This window comes from Petromyzon marinus, chromosome 50, assembly GCF_048934315.1.
Source record: "Petromyzon marinus isolate PM22_M1 ecotype Great Lakes invasive population chromosome 50, UKy_Petmar_22M1.pri1.0, whole genome shotgun sequence".
Taxonomy (NCBI): domain Eukaryota; kingdom Metazoa; phylum Chordata; class Hyperoartia; order Petromyzontiformes; family Petromyzontidae; genus Petromyzon; species Petromyzon marinus.
The window spans coordinates 170,588-188,190 of NC_133716.1; the positions used below are offsets into that span (position 1 = coordinate 170,588).

The 17,603-nt window shown below is 49.3% G+C and overlaps 1 protein-coding gene and 1 long non-coding RNA gene across 7 annotated transcripts in view; one reads left to right on the forward strand and one right to left on the reverse strand.

The window, feature by feature from the left end:
• LOC142931179 (uncharacterized) overlaps positions 1-1,725 on the reverse strand; it is a 4,510-nt gene extending 2,785 nt beyond the window's left edge. The window contains exon 1 of the long non-coding RNA XR_012947157.1: positions 1,498-1,725. This is a non-coding gene — a long non-coding RNA (uncharacterized LOC142931179). The remainder of the gene's footprint in view (positions 1-1,497) is intronic.
• The window catches only part of LOC142905261 (E3 ubiquitin-protein ligase NRDP1-like), a 16,894-nt gene extending 762 nt beyond the window's left edge, over positions 1-16,132 (forward strand). For 3 of the 6 annotated variants that reach the window (XM_076074721.1, XM_076074720.1, XM_076074718.1), the window contains exons 2-6: positions 2,694-2,812; positions 6,898-7,169; positions 8,171-8,306; positions 9,320-9,423; positions 10,447-16,132. In XM_076074721.1, coding sequence (XP_075930836.1) covers positions 2,723-2,812; positions 6,898-7,169; positions 8,171-8,306; positions 9,320-9,423; positions 10,447-10,798 — 954 coding nt within the window. In that variant the 5' untranslated portion in view covers positions 2,694-2,722 and the 3' untranslated portion in view covers positions 10,799-16,132. Of the gene's footprint in view, positions 1-202; positions 1,000-1,744; positions 1,868-1,952; positions 2,813-6,897; positions 7,170-8,170; positions 8,307-9,319; positions 9,424-10,446 lie in introns of those variants that run through there. The other 3 variants (XM_076074722.1, XM_076074719.1, XM_076074717.1) reach the window with 3 other exon arrangements.
• The last annotated feature ends 1,471 nt before the right edge of the window (positions 16,133-17,603 follow it).

Below are 17,603 nucleotides of genomic sequence, written 5' to 3' on the forward strand. Positions count from 1 at the left end.
GGGGTGGGGGGGTCAGGAGGTGAGGGGGGTAATGGGGGGGTCAGAGGGGGGGGTCAGAAGGTGAGGGGGGTAATGGGGGGGTCAGAGGGGGGGGTCAGGAGGTGAGGGGGGTAATGGGGGGGTCAGAGGGGGGGGTTAGGTGGGGGAGGGGATTGGGGGGGGTCGTTTAGGGGGGTCAGGGTTGAGGCCCCCTCTTGCTGCCATTCTCATCCATCGCCCCGTGTTGGTGTGACAGCCAATCAACACGATTGACATCGACTTTGCCATCACCATTACCGTCAACTTCATCATTGTCACCGGTGGCATCTTCATGTGGAGCATCACCTGTGCCATCATAACACATCGGCACCATCAGCAGTAACGTCTCCTGTACCATTGTTGTCATCAGCATTGGCTGTACCATCAACATCATCGCCACCGTGATAGACGGCAACATCCCCTGCATCATCAACATCCATCATCACCATCATCAACAGAAACAATCTCCTGTACCAGCAAGAGATACATGTCCAATACCGTTGTTGACATTTACAATATCAACATCATCAACGCCATTATCAGCTCCATGGTTAGCATCAACACAAACATCATCACCACCATCACAGCAACAGTCCCACATAATCCTCGATAGCAACATTAACATCACCAACACATTCACATTGTTGATCAACAGCAACGTCTCCCAACACCTCTGTTTACACAGCACTACCTCACACCTGTAATGTTTATGTAACTTAGTTGGTAAATGTGCTCAGATCAGTCGAAAACATAATCTGCCCGAGCGAATTTCTAATTTAATGTTGAATATTTGGGCGGTGTTTTCTATTTTTCACGTGACACTTAATTTTGCCCTTATTTATATTTGTTTTGCCTTCATCATTTTGCTGACTCGGGTCACTATTCCCATTGTGTGTACTGTACGTTGAACTTCTTTCGCACCATACGCAGCCAACCGTGCTAATCGGAGGTGCGTGGGAAGGACATCTAACTTGACACACGGTAATAGAGAGAGGCTATCCTGGTCTCTTGAGGTCTCAGCTGGTGATACACAAACAATTAACACGACCCGTTTAGTCAACCTTAATTAACACCTCCACCATCACCAACACCATCAACGTCACGAACGGCATTATCAGCAATATCAGTTGCATGAGCACCATCATGGGCAAACACCACCACCACCATCAACTACACCACCACCACCATCAACTACACCACCACCACCATCAACTACACCACCATCAACTACACCACCACCACCATCAACTACACCACCATCATCAACTACACCACCACCATCAACTACACCACCACCATCAACTACACCATCACCATCAACTACACCACCATCATCATCAACTACACCACCACCATCAACTACACCAACTACACCACCATCAACTACACCACCACCATCAACTACACCACCACCACCACCACCATCATGAACATCAGTATAGTACTAACACCACCATCATCATCAACACAATCACTTACCATCGGTACCACCACATCGGTACCACCATCACCAGCACCTTTACGGCTGTGCTGTGCCATGATGTTATCGTTGCTTTACATCGTTTGAATTGGTGACAGGAATGTAACAATGAAATCAGAGTTGATAAATGTGTTACTGATTTACCCTATGATTGGTTAACCATGGTGACTCATTTATCGTCTACTTATTAATCTGTTTTCTCTCACTTCCATCACTGAAGTGGGTGAGGTGGAATGAGAGCAGAGAGGGTCTGTAACATCACCAATCTGAAGATCCCTGGTGTGGAAGCTTCCCCATCTGGTGGCACAACAGTGACATCACAAGTGCATTCTACTTAACCATCGTTAATTTAACATTTATTTTTACCAGGTAATGCCCACTGAGCTATGTAGCTCTTTTTCAGAAGCCACAAATGAAAGTTCAACGAAGTGGCTTATCGTCACGTGGAAATGTTTATATTCTTTGGTGATATCGCATTGGCAGTAGTGCTCAAGCACAACATTCGTTATTGACAATTGTTTATTTTTTTTGGAACTTAAATAGCTTAACACATTTCTCCAGTCAACAAGATTCATCATTTAATGTGTTGATTAGGCCACGGAATGATTCTGGAAAAAAATCTGTAATTAAGACCCTCCACCAACTAACAACAGCCACACAAATTGAAGAAACATTTTCTCAACAAAATATAGTAATTAGATGCGCAACGTTTCGCTTGAAACTGCATCGAGCATAATCAGGACAAGAACCATGAAATCGGGAATAAATTCTAGGAAGTTGTAATAACCGTGTCACCTTACCGAGCATCTTAAATATGTGTAATGGTTGTTCCTGTGAAGCCAATCAGATTAACTAAATATTAAACACAATTTAATTCCTAATTTTACTTGTTTCTCTCCTTCAAAACGTTGATTCCTTAGATGCGTTTAAGTCTGGTCTGAAGACTCGCTGGTTTTCCTGTGCATTCAAGCGACACCTCACTCCTTGCACTCTTGTCCCTTCGTACATTTTTTTTCTTCCATTCATGGTCTTGTTTTTACCATGACTGTAATTTTAGTTTGAAGCAAAGTTTTTGTGATACATCTTGAGTCGCGGTGGCATTTTGACGCTTTGTAAGTTGAAATTGCATTTACCTGCCGATCAAACAAGTAATGTGTCTGTGTTGTCGCTGCGCGTGTGTGTTTTGTATGTGCAGCTGTGTATTTGCTCGGGCAGCTATGAGCCATGGGCTACGAGGTGACTCGGTTTGAAGGAGGAGTGGATGAGGAGCTCATCTGCCCCATCTGCAGTGGTGTTCTTGAAGAACCTCTGCAGGTAGGTAAATCGATTTGGAGGTGACCTTCGTAAACAGGTCAGCAAGGAATGTGGTGGCCAGGTAGCTCGCAGGTGGAGATCGCTGAGCTGGAACCGCTGAGATACCTGGGCTCCCATCAGTTCCTGTGATTAAACTGGTTTCTCAACTTTTGTGAGTTAGCGGTCTCAGTCCATTTACCAATAACTACTGTACCAAAAAGATGCATGCAATACATTGTATTGTATTTCTTTCTGCCCTTAATTGAGGTATTTCTAGCCCTGGGAATTAAAGACGTTTTTTTGACTGTCATGTGACGAACATCACTGTAGCAGAGCAGGCGAGCTATTGCTTCCTTCTACTAAGTGGATGAGAGACCACCTGAAAGGATGTCAGAAATAGTTCTGTAGTATCCACTTCTATTGGCTGTTCATTAACACAGCATTCCGAAAGCATTCTCCGTCTCAATACATGATACTGATATCACAAACATTTGGGGGTAATGGCCAACATGTTTTGTGATAGGCGTGAGTAGGTGGTGAGAATGTGGCAACAGTAGAGGAGGTTGTGTATATTCGGTAGTTATTTGGCATGAAGTTAGCAATCGACTCATCAATTAACCCTTTCTCGTTCCGATGTACGTATGTGTACTTCATCAGTGTGTCTTCCGATTCTGTTCCACTGACGTGCGTGTCCGTCATCGGAACGAAACTTTATCGGTACCGATCCTCCCACAAGGCCGTTCGGGAGGGTGTGCGGCAGAGTCTGGCGCCAGTTATCCTAGAGTGCGGTTGTGTCTTTACGGTTCTCTGCGGTGAGTACAATGTCTTTAAAAACAACGGCGCTGCTTCGCCTCTAAATAATATTAACGCTGAGCCGCTTGCAATTTGTAGACATCTCGGAACGGGAAAGGGTTCAAATACCCATATTCTTTGGTTCTTTCGGTAAAGTCACATCGATAGAAAAAAAAAAGTGAATACCAATAAAAACCACGACGTTTCGATCGCAAGACAAGCGGTTGTCATCAGGAAAAGGGGGGTTAGTCTCTAAACGCAAACTGTTTATAAAGGTTTAGAGATGGGCGTAGCCCAAGTGTGTCAGCAGCATGGGCAGGGCAGCTTATGTTAATGTTGGAGAAAACAACTAAGCCGGCAGTGGGTCTCCACCAAAAGGGCCTCTTGGCAATCATTGCACCTCGCTCCACACACCCACACTGCTGACGGTGGAGGTTGACAAGAAAACACAAATCAAGTCATGACCCAAAGTTGTTGATATACTGATGCCTACCTGATTCCCACCACCATCATCCCAGAATAATTCCCTCATCAAAACGCTATACCATAGAGCTCAATGTATCTCCGACCATGCACACCTAACCAGTGAACTCAAACACGTACACCAAGCTCTCAAGGCGAATGTATATTCTGACTACACAATCCGCAAAGCCATCAGTTTGTTTGGATCACATGATCCAAACAAACTTTGTGTAAGTTGCGTAATCATTCACATTATTTGTTTTTAACCTTGTTCATTATAAATCTTTATTTTTACCCAGGAAATGCTCAATGAGGGTTAAGACTTTTTTTCCAAGAGAGTCATGCTAAGTTTTAATAACAGGAGACAATGTGGCTATGCGTTTCCACATGGAGTAATTTTGTGGCGATTTAAAATATTTGGTCAACCTGGACTGTGAAGCCGACATACATGGCCATAGTATTTTTAGAATAACGCCTTGGGATCTCTGACGTCCAATGTGAAGCCGGTATGGTTAACCACAATATTAACCAGGGCGGCCGAACGGCTTGAACCACCGATGAGTCACGTTTCTTACGTTTCTTCACTTAATTTTAGGGGTTGGAATGGTGGGGCGGGGAACGTGGGGAGCAGGGCAGAGGGGATGAAGGTCGGGTCATTCTCTGGGCTCAATGTCGCCTTTTAATTTGACTTCAAAGCCACGTCTGAAACGTGTTTGAAAGCGAGAGGCGTTTGCTTCTTGGCTTGCGTGTTCTTTGAAGGCAAGGTCTGCAATGTTCCAACCTCTGGCAGTGTGCTACTGCACCAGATGGCTTACAGTGCCTGCGTCTTGCTCTTTTAATACATTTTCCTATGGTCTCCCGATTGCAGTGCTACTATCTGCGTCGTGTCACGAGACACGCGCCCGTTCAAAACCCTTTTAGCAACCAGTGTCGGAGAACAGCCCAAGAAGATGCGTCAGCAGGGCTACGACTGAAGACTCCTCAATGGGCCTCGTTATTCCAACTCTGCGTTTGCTGCATGCCAATCGGACAGAAATCCTCCATAATAATGGTCGCGAAATGCCTACGTGTTAAACAGAAAACTCCCAATTGTCGGAGCTCAAAGAGACTGAATTAATGTCTAAAACCCAGTTTTGTGTGTTCACTTACAACCCCCCTTTCCAGTCCACTGCTGGATGAGGGCTTGTCCACACCATGTGGGGGTTTATCGGACCATACTTCACCACGCTGGCCAGTGTGGGTTTGTGAAGGCAGGGAGCAAAGATGTGGGAGTATGGTAACAGTACAACACTTAATGTTTCCTGCACGTCACTCTGCTGACAACAGTAGCCTATAACACCTGTTATGCATGGTTGTCACCAATCAAGCATTATCCAGGCTTAACCTTGTTTATCCTCCAGGGTGCAAATGATAAAATTGTCTCATTGAGTAGAGCCATAGAGCAACATCGTTCCCTACAGGAAAACTACTGCTGACTGTAATCATTTGTGAAACAATAGTGCCTTTGTGATAGCCTCACGCCTTAAGAATGGCGGAAATACCAGATGTACCGAGGATAATGGTCTGGCGAGATGGCGCTCATTCCGTGCGATTTTATAATCGGATTGGTTAATAATCAGATGTTTGTTTCAATCGTGTCATTCGTGCAAATATCGTGAAATGCTGGAGAGTTTGCAATGAGCACAGATTTTGCATCGGGGCGAGGGAAGCCACAGACATGGGGCAAGGCAGCCAGAAGTGATGTCAGCTGTTGCCAGCGCTTTGTGGTCCTTTATTTGAATGTTTGGCCAACAGGTTTAATGGGTTTTTATGCATGTGGGAGTAAACCAGAATACAGGGAGAAAACCCAGGTATGCGAGGGGGATAACACACGATCCCTGTACGGGCGGAAATGAGTCCACTTGCTGTACTGCCATCACACCCTGGCAAGCCAGGAGGTGGCAACGTCAGCTCTCGCGGGTAGAGAGGGAGTTTCGTGAATTTGGGCGCCGCACATGGTGTGTAGTGATATCGCGCGAATCGCTACGAGCCCAGCAACCTAAGTTATTCCACTTGGAGCCAACATCTGTGACAAGTATATGAACCGGTCCTGGACCAACCATAGGTCAACTCAGCCTTAAATGAGTATCTGGTGCGGTATGTAAACGTCAGCACTAGGGCGTGGTGCTGGCCACCTATCCCCTCGAGCGGCACCACCGATTAGCATGGTTGGCTACGTACAGTGCGAAAGAAGTTTAACATGCATACATAATACAGGTTTTTTGGGTTAGGTCGCGTAAATATATAAATGTGTCGTTAAAACCCGCCACCACCCGACACAGCCTATTAGTAAGGTTTGTCATGTAAACAGAGCATGCCAATTCGTTACTAGTATGATATTGGTCACGATAACCTAAGTGTTATACATACATACGTTGACAGCACTTGCCCCAACAGTCGGTTGTTAAGGCTATACCGAGGATCATTGTAGGATGGTGACATGGCCCAGTGATAGTGCGTTCGCTGCTTGTTGCAGAGGTTCGAATTCGGTCGGCCACTCTGGTTATAACTGCAGGCATATTTACCATGAAATATGCACCAACTACTTCACAGTGGACATTAAAGATCTCGTGATATGAATTGAAAAAGTAGGCCATGGTCCAAATTTGTCAAATCTTACAAATTACTTCCAAATTTCTCGATTGCGATTGGACATAGTAATATCACCCCTGCTGTGAAACAACTGCAAGCTATGTAAAAACATGGTTCCGTCATGGCAGTCTTGCACTGTAAGAATTGCGCGGGTACCAAATGTTCTCAATGATAAATTGTTATTATTTGTCTTTTGTGTGTTGCGTGTGTGTTTTGCCCAGGCCCCGCAGTGCGAGCATGCGTTCTGCAGCGCCTGCATCCACCAGTGGCTCCTGCGGCAGCAGACGTGCCCCGTGGACCGCAGCGTGGTGACGCCGGCGCACCTGAAGCCCGTGCCGCGCATCATGCGCAACATGCTGTCCAAGCTGACGATCCGCTGCGAGAACGCGCCGTCGGGCTGCACCGCCATGCTGCGCCTAGACCTTCTGGCGTCACACCTCGCTGACTGCGAGCACAACCCCAAGCGGCCCGTGCCGTGCGAGCAGGGCTGCGGGTAAGCAGTCCGCAGCAGCAGGGGTGCGGGTAAGCAGTCCGCTGCAACAGGGGTGCGGGTAAGCAGTCCGCTGCAGCAGGGGTGCGGGTAAGCAGTCCGCTGCAACAGCAGCAGCAGCAGCGCCCTCGATGACCCTGCCGCTCACTCCGTAAGGATAATGGGTTCCCTCCGGGTTCTCCGATGTCCTCCCATAGCCGAATGCACGCGATTTTATTGGCGTTGGGCAAACATCCTCATCCAGGACCCTCCTGAACAAGAGTCCTCTGACTCAGTGTGGCTTTCCTGGATAAAGAATTAAATATTATTTATATATCTGTGTGTTAAACGCTTGTACACACGGAATTTTAATTACAGGGTGCTTCAAAAACACTTATATGGGACTATCGTTTTTAATGGAAAAAGAACGGACAATACACTGTAACATAACAAATGTATGTTAATGGCTTCACAAAGTCAAAGGTGGTCTCCAGAGCCTGGAGGCACATTTCTTGTGATATTGTTGCAAATTCTCAGAAGTGTTAAAAACAAATGTAAGCACCCTGTAGTTTAACTACTTGGACGCGAAGTACTCTTTAGTGAGAAATTATGACGAATACCATGAACCCGGCAACCGTACATTACTCATCGATTTCCTACTCTCCATAGCAACAACTTATTACGTGACTTGACGTTCAAATGAATTATGAATCATTGGAAATTTGTAATTGTTTTCACTTATGCACAAATTCCAACAGTGCCTTAATTTTTGTATATAAATAAAATAGACTGCCGCTTAGTTCTTAGCATCGGAATCAAATGAATTGGTGCGGCACCTGTGAACGCGAGCCCCGTTGACACCAGCCTCGTGAACGCCAGTCCCATGAACGCGAGCCCCGTGAACACCAGCCCCGTGAATTCGACCTCACATGAACGCGACCACCGCGAACGAAACCCCCGCGAACGCGACCCCCTTGCGCACAGCGTTGGCGTTCCCCCCTGACGTCCACGATTTGCGTCCTCAGGCTGATCGTCCCCAAGGACGAGATGAATGGCCACGTGTGCGTGCGAGACCTCCGGGCCCTCGTGCTCACTCAGCAGCACAAGCTGAGCGACCTGGAGAAGATGGCGGCGGAGCACCGGCACCAGCTTGCCGAGCAGGTGGGGGGCACGCACACAAAGACAAAGGTGCCCCCCGTCGCCCACCCGGGCTTTTGGGGCAAGTGCTGTTAGCGAGCGCCGATGAATGCCGACACGGTGCACGAGGGTGTGGGTGGCAAGCACTACGCCCGGCCACCTTTGTCTCCCCAGTGTTGTCACATGCCGCACTGGGTATACGTTTAAGGCTGAGTCGACATAGCGGAAGCCCAAGACCGGTTTCATACATTCGTTACCGATGGTGGCTGTGAGCGGAAATTTAACTCGGGCGGCTGGGTTCGTAGCGCAGTGTGCAAACCACTGCCCCACCATTGGCACGCTCAATTCACGCACTCATTGGCAGGCACTCGCTCGCATGCATTCAAGCACACAAGACACGTGAGCTAAGTCACGTCCACACACATACATGCACAGCCAGGCAGACACACATACACATGCAGGCAGCATGCACACACAGGCAGGTGGTCACGCACGCATTTAAACACGCATGCGCACGCAGACGTACGCACATGTATAGGCGTTCACGCACGTACTTATACACATGCTCAGGCTAACACACACACAGACTGTTGGGGCAAGTCTTTGTTAATGAGCACCTATGAAGGTCGGCACAGCACACGAGGGAGTGGGTGGCCAGCACCACTTCCGACCGCGGTTGTCTCCTCAATGGTGATGTTTACACACCTCACCTGGTACTCATTTGAGGCTGAGTCGACCTAGGGGAGTCCCAGGACCGGTTCAGATAATCGTTGCTGATGTTGGCCGTGAGCGGGAATCGAACTCGGTTCACCGGGTTCATAGCGCAGCGCGCTAACCGCTACACCGCCGCTCCCCACACGGACAGACAGACAGGCACATGCCATCACTTTAGTGCAGGCAGGCAGTCGCTCCCATAGACACATTCTCACTCGCTGTACAGCTAAGCCACCTGGCTGGTTTGTGAGACTACGAATTCTCTCAGTGTAACACTTTCACGTGTGTGATCTAGATGTGAGTTTGTGTGCCGTTCATTGCAGAAGCGGGAGATCCAGCTGCTGAAGGAGTACATGCGGGCCCTGAGGAACTCCACCGCAGTCCCACGCAGCATTGAGCAGCCCTCTGAGCAGAACGAAGTGTTGGGGTGAGAAATCGGTGATCCTGACTCGAACCATAGCCCTAGCATAACCCTAACCTAACTCTCACCATTGCCTGAGCCTAACTCTAGGCCTATCCTAATTCTTACCCAACCGTAGCCCTAGCCTATCTCTAAACGATAACCCCAGCCTACCTCTATCTCTAGCCCTAACATAACCCTGAACCTAGCCCAAACACTAACCTAACCATAACTATAGCACAAGCCTAACCCTAACTTAACTCTAACCACAGTATATTAAATATAAATGTTTAATAGAGCTTACAATGTATGAATATTGCGCACTCGTGATAACGTAGTTTATAAGCGTTGCGCGTTTGTAAATATACTTCCTAGTCCCAACCTAACCCCTAACCTAAACCTAGCCCAAAACTAAGTTTAACCCTCACCTATCATTCATGAACTGTCCCTAACAATAACATAACTGTCGCATTGCTGTGTGTTTGTGCTGTATATTGCTGACCGATTGTCCTCTTGCTGCTGGGGGTCTTGTTCTCTGTTGGAGGGTGTCTATGCTGGCTGCCTGCCCAGTGTCTCCAGTCTTCCCGGCCGTCTGCGCTTACTGTTGGGTGTTTTGATGCCTCTGTTTGCTGAGTATCCGTCCGTGCTCGCCGCTGGGAATGTCCTCTTTTGCTGGGTGATTGCTCAAGCTGGAGGTCTTGTTCTCCATCACTGGGTGGTTCTCTTTGTTGCTGGGTGTCCTTTGGTCACTGCAGGTTATTGTCCCCTGTGTTGCTGGGCATCTGTGGTCACTGATCGGTGCTTGTGCCTTGAAAGGCTTCTGTGCCGTGTTGCCGAGTGGTGCCCCGTGTTGCTCGGCGTCTGCTCGCTGCTGGATGTCCTCTGTGTTTGCCGGATGCCCGCAACTCGTTGCCGTGTGTTTTGATCCCTCTATCGTTGGGCGTCTTGACTCACCGCCGTGTGTCCCGTTTCTCGCCCGCGCGCTTCCGCTGCCCTCCGTCCCGTCCCGTCCGTCCGGCCCGCCCGGGCCGCCCGCGGCTGCCGCCGTAGGTGGGTGAACGCGCTGCAGCCGGCGCGCGTCACTCGCTGGGGCGGCATGATCTCGACGCCGGACGCCGTGCTGCAGGCCGTCATCAAGCGCTCGCTGCTCGAGAGCGGCTGCCCGCTCGCCGTCGTCACGGGCCTCATCGAGAACTCCCACGAGCGCAAGTGGCCGCCGGGCCTGAGCACGCTGGAGACGCGGCAGATGAACCGCCGCTACTACGAGAACTACGTGACCAAGCGCGTGCCGGGCAAGCAGGCCGTGGTGGCGATGGCGTTGGAGAACCAGCACATGGGAGACGACATGATCGTGGAGCCGGGCCTCGTCATGATCTTCGCGCACGGGGTGGAAGACGTATAACGCGTGCGTGTGTCGGGCAGAAAGGGCCGGGCGCTTGCGCGCTCGCTTTCCGGCCGTTCAGCGGACATCTGCCACCGGGGGGGCGTCCCCCTGATGCTTGGACGAATCCTAGAGGTACTTTTTTATATATACAGTTGCTGGGCACAGGCCCAAAGGCACCATAAGATCAAACGGCCAGCAACAAATTGTCACTATCAAAATTGTAATAGATGAGGGTTTCTTGGATTGAGTTAGCGATTGTGAAAAGAGGCGATGGGAGGAAATTCTAAAGTGAAGCAGTGGGGGGGGATGGGGGGAGCAGGAAGAGAGTTGCAGCGACCTGCAGTGTCGTGGTTGAACGCAGAGTGGATGAGAAGAAGTGGTCAGTCTGGAAGACCAGATTCCTCAACATGGCTGGAGGAATCAATGTCCGAATCACTGCAATGGAGGCACGGTATAAATACTGATGATTTATGAGGAAGGATTGAGCCGTTATCTCTGGAGTCTAACTTCAAATAATAATACAAAATATTTAGAGAAAAACAATTTCCCCACCATTTTCCAATCGTGCCATCGGCGTTGTGAGGCGAGACAAACAGATTCCCTTCGGGGTTCTTCTGCCAGCGAAGGAGTCTCGCGTCACGTCGACTCGGAGAGCGGCCCCCTCCCCGAAGGTGACGTCGCAGAGCCCCGGCACAGGGCTAGGCTGTTCAACTACCACTTCAGGATCCAGTTTAATCACAAGCGGCTGCAACCTGGGATTGAACCCGGGTCCCCATTGCTGCCGGCTCAGTGCTCCAACACGGCTGTTATCCCTCTGAGCCACTTGGACACTTCCAGCCTCGAGAGACTTCTCAAGAATGTGTGGAGCCTCACAATGACTTACTTCTTGCAGCTCTGGGACGATGGTTTGAGGGTTTTTTTTGTTTCCAGAAGCAACGTCAACGGTTTCAAGTAAAATGTCAAAAGAAAGGGAAAACCGATACCCAGCAAACTACACTACCGGCCATCGCGAGGTCAGGGAGCGACCCTCGGCGTGACGCGTCTCACCTGGTGACATGAAGGTCACAAAAAAACTCAAGAAAATATTCTGAATGCTGAAATAAAGTTCTATTTTCACAGAAGCTGTGGTTTTAGTAAATGCAATGTGAAATATGATACATGACATGTGGTGGAGAGGGAGAAGGTTTGATTTCGATGAATACTTTGGGGAAATATATTTAAATTTGTTTAACGTTTCCTTATTTGTATCATTATTTCCCATGTGTCAGTGTCAAATAATTTGACTTCTGTAACCCACAGATTTCTGTCTTTGTCCTGTAACTTCCAACGCGAACGGATCTCTTGTTGCTTCAGATTATCGTGGCAAGTGCTGCGAGCGTAAGCGAAACACGTCGTGACTTGGTTTGGTTATTTAAGAACGCATCCGTGTAAAGTGATATATGTGCTTGAGTGGTGAGAGTGATGAAAATTTAAATGCAGAACACTTGAGAGCGTCAGGATAAAAGCCTCAATTTTACTCGAGAGTTTCCAAGTTTCGTCTCATGCTGGCGCCCACCAGCGTTGAGTTTTAACTTTGTTTTGTTCAACTGGGCGAGTACTCTTGAGTGGCAGCGTTGCCCTTGCATCTCAGCCTGATTAAACTGCACAACCCCAGCAGGGATGCACTTGTCAGAGTAGGGACAGGATTTCCGAGTGGAGATATATTCTACTTCGCTGCGTGTGAACATGAAAAATAATCTAAAATTTAAAACGAAATACTTTGGCATAACGTTAGATTGCGATAAGTGTGTATCATTTGCCCACGAAGCTTTCGAAATACTGGCCATTCTTTCCATCCTGTTTGAGTCGGAAATATAATCATCACCATCCAATAATCATCAGTCATGTTTGTTTCTGATTGACAGCGTCGTCGTGATCACCATTGCTTTAACAGGGTTGTCCTGATGATAGTTCCACAATTCTCGATCTTCCAAAAGTGTCTTTGATGTTACTCCAATTTACCCCTCCCTCCCAAAACGTCCCTGTCTTTTCATTCCACATTTCCCTCGACCTGCCCGCGTATCTCCCACCCCCATATGCCGATCCTGGTCACCTCTCTTCATTCTCGTGTCTGGACCACTTCAGTCTGAACTTTTTGCACCCACGTGATTTTAGTACAAACTCGCGCAACCTCCGGCGGCGTGGTTTTCATGTCCAAACACATCTCTCGTGCCGCTTATTGGGTGCATGGTGGCGCTTAAAGTAACACACCGAAGTCTGCTCAATAGGTCATTTAACAAAGTGGCTCACCTTTGCACTTAAGTAAACAGTGAACTATTAAGGAAATGTCAGTCACCTTATTGTTTTGCTATTGTGATGCAGTGTTCATGCAAACGGCGGTGAGAGTTGTATCGTTTGTGCTTGTGCACCACTGCCAACACGGTCCCTTCGCTCGGTGCTCAACTACATTGGCCGTTCGTAGAACACAACCAAACACTCAAGTTATATGTATTCTTAGGAAGGAGTCTGCTCAAAGGAGTGTTTGAAAGCAATGCTGCTGTGGGCAACAGTAGTACAAACTGTGAGCATGTGACGATTCAAATCGGTTCTTACGCTCGCGAATATCTGCATCAAACACTGCCCTTGAGAATGTTTTCACGACGTATGTAGCATGACATGGAAACGACACGACTGACTGGCACGTTCTTGCCACCCGCTATTTATTAATATATTTATTGTTGTCATCATCGTCGTCCTCATCCATTATTCACTTTCCATCCCAGTGCAGAAACGGTACAAACGAGGCAGTTAAGAGAAAAACACAACAACAACGAGTAGGAGGTGTAAACAACGGAGCGACGTCAGCCGAAGCGGCACCGTCGAAGGGGGTAGTCGTGCTGCACGTGGGCGCAGCAGGCGGATTGTCGGTAGCCGGCAGGAGTCGCCGCTGGTTAGCGCACTCGTGTGCATCGCACGAGTTGCGAAAAACAAGGACGATTGAACACTTTAGACGTACATACACTCGTGGCTTGAGTACGACAATTCTCAACTCGGTGATCCACTTCCCTCCTCGTGCGGTCACTCGTCAACACCAGAGATGTACAGAGCGCGCGCGCGCGTTTCATCAGCAGCCCGCATATACATTTCCACACGAACTCAATGTAGCGATAGTGTTTGTTGCATATTGAGGTGAGCAACTCGGGAGGTTGGGAATAAAGCTTGGCAAGAAAGTGCCGCGTAGAAGTCGGGAGAGAGGGAGGTGGTGGCGGGTGGGACGCGTGTTGCAGGGCGCAGGAGGAGGGGACACCCGGGGCGGACGTTAGCGCAGTGGCGAGCCCGAGGTGAGCGACAGAGCGAGGCTCAAGACCTCGAGCCCTGCGATGTCCGGGCGTGTTGATGCGACTGGAGGAGTGGGTCCTTCGGAGGTCGGGTGGCGATCATTTGGCAACGGTTTGCAGTGCAGTGACTTACAGCGGAGCAAAGCAATAGCGACGCCTTTATGGGTTGTGCAGTTCGATTGGGTGATGGAGAGAGTTGAACAACGCTGACCAACGCTAATAGGGAGATGATGCCGCGCATAATATCTCGTCGGAAGGTGCAATTGTAACCCAGCTGCACCTGCAACTATTAGAACTTGGGCTTTTCCCCTGATAGCCCTTACGGTTTTATGTGTTTTGTACGATATATGCACACGCGCACATATGTTACAAGGTAGAAGTGAAATATGAACTATTCTGTGGAGCTGAATGAATGATCGATGTCTGAGGAATGCCCCGTGTCCATACACATGTTCCGTGTCCATGAACTATGTCCAAATACAAGCGGTGATCAGAAGGCCTCTGTCCCGATATTGTTAGAAGGATTAGCATTTCGAAGCGGAAGAGTCAGTTTCAGCTTTTGCATTCGTTTGAAATAATCACTCTTGTTGTGTGTTCATCAAAAAACGAGACATCTGAGCTGAGAGCAGGCCTATGTTCACAATGAAGCCATGCTGCCACAGGAAGTCCATACTGACGATGGAATCCTTAGAATAATCTACCACATTTGTGTTCCATGGTTAAGCGGTGGTGTCCAGGATTTAAATACGGGAGGGAATCTTGAGATCCGTGTTTGGGCACCCTCCACCATTTACAATTTGTGAATGCCAATTAAATTCGTAATCTCCTGAAATTCCTCTGCATAATTTGATCATAAGGAATATTTCCGAGTCTGTCGGCCCTTTTACGTGTTTCACAAGCGTTAACAACCGACAGTTTTGTGGTAAACAATGTCTCTGGTTGCCCAGAATCTTGACCATCAACTAGAAGTGAACCAGAGTACGGGCATGGTCAGGTGCTGCAGGGAAATCCAGGACCTGTTTGTGACAGGTTTGTGGCAGTATATGATATAGTGGCTTTCCTTATCTTGAATGCAGAATCGAAGGCCAGAGATGTAACTGGAAACAATGGATTCGCCTCTTCTGACCTCTTCTGGCAAAGTGATAGCCTCTGGTGAGATGCAGTTAAAGCCATTCCGACTTTATAACTCACAGGCTTCACCACAGGCTGTGCGGGTTCTTCTCAAGCCCCCACCCAGCTGGATAAACAAAGCTGGGTGGGGATGATTCAAGCCTTGGAATATTGTAGGACCAAGTGCATTGCACGTCAAGGGAAAGGTGTAAACAACCGTTTCGTTAAGGTCACTTTGTTTTCCCTGTCAATCGGAATCAGAATATGTATTTATACTGGAGGAATCCGATGAGCTATAAAGCTCTTTAACACGTCCAGTCGGGGCGCGTCAGAACGTTACAACAACACACAGTACAAAAACACGATAGGAGTGCCAAGTATTGTAAAGGAAAACAAATCACTTAAAAATATTAAGCTAAAACTAAGCTGTTTTTTTATCTTGCCAGGTAAAGCCCACTGAGCTGTTAGCTTATTGTTCAAAAGCGGCCTGGCCACAAACGATAGCTCAACGATGTGGCTTATCATGTGGACATTTATATCATCAACATAATCTAAACAATCTAGGTTCTCTATCACTCCTTGTATGCGTGACTGAAAAACAAATCGCTCCAAACAGCTGAACACTTGCTCCTGGTTCACAGACCGCTGCTGGTTCACAGATTCCGCTATCAGTAGGCAAGTTGTTCACAGTCAACAGTGGTAAAGGTAATAATCATCTCTCTACCCGTTGATGATTGCCATTTACGTACCAATGAGGCTATTTACGTCGCTTGTTCATTTCGCTCTACACTGACGTTGCTCATCATTTACGTTTGTTTACTGCGAGTTGGCTGGCAATTGTCAGAGGCTGCCTGCTGCTGCTGGAGCAAAGTTGTAATGTAGAGAGATCGGATGCCGAAATGATTAAAGGTATCCTGGGAGTCATGCGGATTGTTCGACTATACTTCACCACCCCGGTCGGTGCGGGTTTGTGAAGGGAGCACTTCAGACGCCCCACCGTCTCGCGTCTCACCCAGTGCCTGGTTGGTGTGTGGGTGTGCCTGGTTGGTGCGTGGGTGTGCCTGGTTGGTGCGTGGGTGTGCCTGGTTGGTGCGTGGGTGTGCCTGGTTGGTGCGTGGGTGTGCCTGGTTGGTGCGTGGGTGTGCCTGGTTGGTGCGTGGGTGTGCCTGGTTGGTGCGTGGGTGTGCCTGGTTGGTGCGTGGGTGTGCCTGGTTGGTGCGTGGGTGTGCCTGGTTGGTGCGTGGGTGTGCCTGGTTGGTGCGTGGGTGTGCCTGGTTGGTGCGTGGGTGTGCCTGGTTGGTGCGTGGGTGTGCCTGGTTGGTGCGTGGGTATGCCTGGTTGGTGCGTGGGTGTGCCTGGTTGGTGCGTGGGTGTGCCTGGTTGGTGCGTGGGTGTGCCTGGTTGGTGCGTGGGTGTGTCTGGTTGGTGCGTGGGTGTGCCTGGTTGGTGCGTGGGTGTGCCTGGTTGGTGCGTGGGTGTGCCTGGTTGGTTCGTGGGTGTGCCTGGTTGGTGCGTGGGTGTGCCTGGTTGGTGCGTGGGTGTGCCTGGTTGGTGCGTGGGTGTGCCTGGTTGGTGCGTGGGTGTGCCTGGTTGGTGCGTGGGTGTGCCTGGTTGGTGCGTGGGTGTGCCTGATTGGTGCGTGGGTGTGCCTGGTTGGTTCGTGGGTGTGCCTGGTTGGTGCGTGGGTGTGCCTGGTTGGTGCGTGGGTGTGCCTGGTTGGTGCGTGGGTGTGCCTGGTTGGTGCGTGGGTGTGCCTGGTTGGTGCGTGGGTGTTCCTGGTTGGGGTGTGGGTGTGCCTGGTTGGTGCGTGGGTGTGCTTGGTTGGTGCGTGGGTGTGCCTGGTTGGTGCGTGGGTGTGCCTGGTTGGTGCGTGGGTGTGCCTGGTTGGTGCGTGGGTGTGCTTGGTTGGTGTGTGGGTGTGCCTGGCCAGTGGTTGGTCCGCAAGTCTTCAAGACTCCTTCGCTACCAAGGCAAGTGCCCCACTTTAGAACGTGACCATTATCCCGCACCTCCGACCAGCACGATCGGCTACGTGCGGTGCGAAAGAACTTCAACATGTAGTAGATATGCATTTTTATTGTTTCCTAAGGTGCTCTGTAGAACGCCACATCTCAGTCTTAGCGCACGAGTTAAATCCCAGCTGCGAATGACCAAATCATCATTCCACGGGGTTTATTAATCAGGTGCCGCTTTGTGGGAAGTCCACACTCGTTCTCCTGTGTAGAGAACGGTACTCGATGGCTAGGAGATGTTAATTCCCTCGCCTGGTATGCAGGAGGTCGTGGGTTCGATCCCGAGCCTGATGACGCCTGCTGCTGCTGTGTATTTGGAGTTTGCGGTGTCACTCCACGTGGTCGTGCGGATTTTTCTCCGCTCCTCCGGTTTTTCCCTCCACA